This window comes from Sinocyclocheilus anshuiensis, unplaced genomic scaffold (assembly GCF_001515605.1).
Source record: "Sinocyclocheilus anshuiensis isolate Anshui unplaced genomic scaffold, SAMN03320099.WGS_v1.1 scaffold571, whole genome shotgun sequence".
Taxonomy (NCBI): Eukaryota; Metazoa; Chordata; class Actinopteri; order Cypriniformes; family Cyprinidae; genus Sinocyclocheilus; species Sinocyclocheilus anshuiensis.
In genome coordinates, this window is record NW_015552559.1 from 217,543 (window position 1) to 223,542 (window position 6,000).

Sequence of the window (6,000 nt, forward strand, 5' to 3'; positions counted from 1 at the left end):
TGTCAGAAAGTCCACATAGTTTCCGCTCAAACTCATCAGTATTCCCTCTTTACAATGCCTGCATTCTTGCTTTATTCTGTCTTTATGTATTCACGCTCATGTTGTTCCAAATCCAGAAGTCAGCTGTTTTTGTCCACACAATTCATGTCAATGGGATCCAATAAAACATTGGTCCGCACTTCAATGCAATTCGCATTTTGGCGAATTGGTATAGCTAATTAATTTGAATTTGTGCAGTTGTATGTTTCGTATGACCCACTCATGCCCCAGTGACTGCAGTTATGTTTATAGGTTGGATTAGAGGTGAACCTTCATGCTTTTTTCTAAAAGATGCACATTTTCGTATGAATTCATACGAAATCGCCACCTTGTAAAATAGTTATGTTTTCTTGTGAGATCAGTTTGGCTATTCCTTTAAATCTGCAGCCTTGGCAGAGAAATTACAACAGTTAAACAAGTCGTTTATTTCTCTAAATGAATGCTCATCTCGCACAGGCACAGATTGTCTGCTCTTTACAAAACATCTCATGCAAACGTGCACATAACTTTATACACACACTATATAGGCTGTATATGTGTATGTGTGTGTGTATAACAGTATACTACAGCTATACATATACATATGTATATACATATAATTTATAACCATTATATATAAGCCTCTGTTACTAATTCCAAAACGTCACTTTAGAACTAGTAACTAGTAAAAGCAGCGTATTATGTATAGTAGAGTATTATGAAAGAGAGATTGATTGAGTGATTGTAATTACCTGCATCTGATACAGCATTCATTCTTCAGCTAAATCTCATACTCACAATTAATTTGAATGTCCGATAGGCTCGTACTGGTTATTTCTGATGACAGCGCTGCTCGGTGCATGTTGGCTGCATACAAGCTTTGAAAGAAAAAATAACTTACTTTTTCAAAACTGCGCTTTAGTAATTTTTCAACTTAAAAGTCTTTTCTGCTGACTCATAAAACAGTCTCTTGTTGCCATCTAAATAGGTTGTTTGCAATCACGTGATTCTGATGACGCGTGAAATGCAGCTGGAGGGCAGGAAGTGATTTTTCTCCATAGAAATCACTAGCAGAAACTCAAAATGCCTGTGTTGCCACACATAGACACGATGTAAATAGGATATTATTTGCAGTTCTGAGAGCTTTATGTCACGGAATCGTGAGATTGCGATAAATTGAAGTGAGTGACAGCTTTTTAGTGATTAAAGTTATATGAAAGCGCTATTTGCTCGCTTTCTAGGATATAATCGATTCCGAATTTAATATATATATACATATGGGTATGGGTATAAATTATATGTGTATACATGTAATACATGTAAAATGTACATGAAGCACATCATATATCTGATCTCATGGAAATGTGCACATAACTGTATACACACTATATATGCTATATACAGTATGTGTGTGTGTGTGTATTCATCAGTATACAGCTTAGTAAAATATGTGTACATAGATACTTTATAAATTTATACATATATAGCAAAAATGTGCATGAAGCACATCATTTATCTGATGGAAAATGATGTTAGCATCATTTTAAAAGATAATAAATAAGTAAACATTTATTGGTGGATTCATTTGCTAAATTTTGAACTTGTTCGATATAAATATTCTCAGGCTGCATTGCGTTGCTTAACTGCTAGTAAGATTTAGCTTAAAAAACAAATTTAAAAAGTCTTCCAAGGTGTTTTTTGTTTTTTTTGCTGAGCTAATATTTAATCAGTTGCTGTATATGGCAGTAATTGAGCATCAAATCAGCATATTTCTGAAATATATATTTATTATATATTTAAATATATTAAAACCGAAAACAGCTTTTTTATTGTAATGCACAATATTACTGTTTTTACTCTGTTTTAGATTAAATAAATGCAGCCTTGATATGAAAAAGAGACTTCTTTAAAACCGTTTAATTAATTCATTATTAATTTGACTCTTTTTTTTCAAATAATATATATGCAAATAGGCACTTATTGAGTTTTTAAATTCAAACGATATACCCGGGTCATTTGGAGTGATCCTGACAGGTGTACTATGGCAAAATTATATAACTGTTTTGTGTAATATTCAGTTTGATGGACTGGCCAAGAATTTAATTTCTGACAAATGTGCTGCCGAGGTCCTACAAACAGCTGACCGGCAGAGAAAGATTGACAGAGCTGCTAATTTTTTATGCTGTAGCATCAATGTGACGACAGTACTGTCCTTCACCATTTACATCATTCCCAGCAAACCAAAGGTCTCTTGTGCCCCGACAGGTGATTTAGTGTCCAGAGCCATGCATCACCTCCAGCCCCTGAGCATAAAGAACCACAGCAACGGCACTCCGCTCCCTCAGAAGAGCAGCCTGATCCACTGGGAGCCCGAGGCTTTATATACGCTCTGCTACTTCATGCACTGCCCTCAGATGGAGTGGGAGAACCCCAACGTAGAGCCATCCAAAGTCACCTTACAGACCGAGAGGTGAGGGGACTTCCACTGTGGCTGGGTATTTTTGCTAGGGAGCTTTCTGATTGATGCAGTGACTCAAGGTACTTACCTTAAGCCAAGTAGTCGTTTATTCAGCTTGACACTGTAATATGATGAAATGCAGAGGAATGTAAATGTGAAATACAGTGCAACAGACTGCAAGGCAAAGGCAATGCAATGAAATGAAGCTATACGTTATAAATAAAGAAAGAGTAGGTGAAGCACTTCCTGTATTTGATGGAAAATTATGTTAGTGTCATTTTCAAAGATATTAAATGAGTAAACATTTATGGGTTGATTTGTCTGCTAAATTTTGATCTTGTTTGGTGTAAATTCTCAGGTTACATTGTGTTGCTCAGCTGCTAATGAGATTTAGCTTAGAAACCTAATTAAAAATTTTCATCTTCCAAGGTCATGAAAAGGGCTTTTGTTAGTTGAGCTGATATTAAATCAGTTGCTGTGAGTTTAAATCTATCTTTTGTCTCTCAGAGATTGAACTATTTAAAGATCAGTGTTGTTATTCCTAAATAAATCTATTAAAGCATTTTTGTTAATTGAAATAAAGCTAATATTATCTAATATAAATATTCGATGAAAAACTTAAACTAAGCAAACATTAGATGTTGCCTTGGCAGTTAACTAAAATAAGTTTTAGTTCTAAATATACTGTATATAAACATGTACTATATACTGTGACCGAACGGCTGCCTCCCCCCTAATTATCTTCAGCACCCATCCCTTAATCGCCGCCCTTCACCAGGTTTCCGATTGGAGTGGGTGTGTGAGAGAGGAGGGGCGCAGAAACAGCCAGGGCTAGCGGTGTTGTGCCGAATTCTGCACACCTACTAGATTATGCACCCCCTCGTTAAAATCGCTAACTGATTGCCTAATCCTAACCCCTCCTCCGCACCTACTCTTAAACCTGCCAATACTAGGGGGTGCATAATCTGACAGGGGTGCAGAATTCGGTACAACACCGGACCCGCGGTCTGGAATGGAGACACACCAGTGACGCTGCCGACGGGTTAGGATGCCGGGCCGTTAATCCCCTCAAGCGCCGTGGCCAAGGGAAGATGAGCCGCTGTGAAGAAGAACACAGAGAGGAGCGTTTTGCGGCCGCCAGACTCCGCCCCTTACCTGGACCCCTCCTTTCTGAACACTACCCTTCCTTCACAATTCCCCAGCACAACAAGGGCACAAGGTCCCCTGTTTATTCTGGACACTCCTTCCCCTTTGGACACTTTATTCCCCATTTTGGACATTTTGTTTTATTTTCTGTTAAATAAAAGCTTCTCCGAGGCCTGATGCCACACCCACTGTGTCTGTCGTTTTGCTCCTCGAGCCACAATACATATACATAATTGAGCACCAATACTAATTGATAATAATTTGAATGATTTCTGATTGATCATGTGACACTGAAGCAGTGTCACTGGAGCAACAGCTGCTGACAATTCAGGAATAAATTACAATTTAAAATATATTTGAAAAAAAAAACAGTTCTTTAAAATTTTTATATTTCACAATATTATTGTTTACTGTATTTTTTAATCAAATAAATGCAGCCTTGGTAAGAGACCTCTTTTTCTTTATTCTTTCTTCTAATATCAAAAAATGTTAATTATTCCAAATTTTTGTTTCAGAGTCTATATATTGGCTATATGAAAATATAATAATACTGCAAATAATAATTTAATTTAAATAAAGCTGAAATAACATATAAATATTAGATTAAAAAACTTAAACTAAACAAAAATTAGAAATGTTGCCTTGGCAGCTAACTAAAAGTGCTTACTGAAATGCTACTAAAACTGAAAAAATAAAATAACAAAGTATTTAGGAGCAGTATCTTAAACACAAAAGCACAAAAGTGAAATTAAACTAAAATTAAAATGAAAAATGAAAATAAAAAAATGATGCTAATTTAACATATTAATCAATATAATAACTACATATAACTACAATAATAATAACTAATACCAAAATAATGTTAGTAAAGACAAATAATATGTATTTGTTAAATAACATAATCATTTTGTCTCCTCCTGCAGGCCGTTTCTCGTACTGCCTCCTCTGATGGAGTGGATCAGAGTAGCTTTGGCACACGCGGAGCACCGCCGCAGCTTTTCAGTGGATAGCGATGATGTTCGGCAGGCAGCCAGACTCCTGCTGCCTTGGGTGGATTGTGAACCCCGCCAGCTGAAGTAAGCGTGCTGCCATTAAATTAACATCCAGCTACCAGATATTGCTACCCATCATGAGTGAAATGAAAATGGCTCATAAACAGTATGTACAGGGAAAACAAGCTCAGTCGACCCAACATAAGGCATGCTTCACACCATAACTGCTGTTTTATTGCTATTAGGCCAAGTGTTGTAATAAAAGGTTCGCCCATAGATGAGTGTTTTACTTGGAATATATGGTTCAAGCTTTTTTGCCGAGGATTAAGACATTAGAGAGATGTTTTTGTATGTGTGCCGCAGGACGGATGACTGTTTCTGCGTGTCTCGTAAGCTGGACGCTGCCTCTACCCCTCAGATGGAGTGGGAGAACCCCAACGTAGAGCCATCCAAAGTCACCTTACAGACCGAGAGGTGAGGGGACTTCCACTGTGGCTGGGTATTTTTGCTAGGGAGCTTTCTGATTGATGCAGTGACTCAAGGTACTTACCTTAAGCCAAGTAGTCGTTTATTCAGCTTGACACTGTAATATGATGAAATGCAGAGGAATGTAAATGTGAAATACAGTGCAACAGACTGCAAGGCAAAGGCAATGCAATGAAATGAAGCTATACGTTATAAATAAAGAAAGAGTAGGTGAAGCACTTCCTGTATTTGATGGAAAATTATGTTAGTGTCATTTTCAAAGATATTAAATGAGTAAACATTTATGGGTTGATTTGTCTGCTAAATTTTGATCTTGTTTGGTGTAAATTCTCAGGTTACATTGTGTTGCTCAGCTGCTAATGAGATTTAGCTTAGAAACCTAATTAAAAATTTTCATCTTCCAAGGTCATGAAAAGGGCTTTTGTTAGTTGAGCTGATATTAAATCAGTTGCTGTGAGATTAAGTCCAGTTTTTTCTCTCACAGATTGAAGAATTTAAAGATCAGTATTGTTATTGCTAACTAAAACTATTAAAGGGGTCATATGATGCGGTTTAAATTTTTCCTTTCTCTTTGGAGTGTTACAAGCTCTTGGTGCATAAAGAAGATCTGTAAAGTTGCAAAGACTAAAGTCTCAAATCCAAAGAGATATTCTTTATAAAAGTTAAGAGTTAACCACACCTACCTAAAACGGCTCGTTCTAACACGCCCCCACATATCTACCTCACTATCTGGGAAGATTTGCATAACGCCGCCCAAATGTTCACGCAAAGAAAGAAGGCGTAACTTTTATTCTCGCTGTAGTATTGTTGCCGTCGCCATGTTGTGAAGAGCTGTGTGTTTCGTTGTGAAAGCGAAACTACTTTGTTTGGTCTTCCAAAAGAGGACGATATCCGCTTCGT

General features: G+C 36.9%; 1 protein-coding gene across 1 annotated transcript in view; it reads left to right on the forward strand.

Moving 5' to 3' along the window:
* Positions 1 to 6,000, forward strand: part of btbd11b (BTB (POZ) domain containing 11b) — a 67,037-nt gene that overhangs the window by 47,519 nt on the left and 13,518 nt on the right. The window contains exons 4-5 of the mRNA XM_016455326.1: positions 2,284 to 2,488; positions 4,546 to 4,698. Of these exons, the coding sequence (XP_016310812.1) occupies positions 2,284 to 2,488; positions 4,546 to 4,698 (358 nt within the window). The remainder of the gene's footprint in view (positions 1 to 2,283; positions 2,489 to 4,545; positions 4,699 to 6,000) is intronic.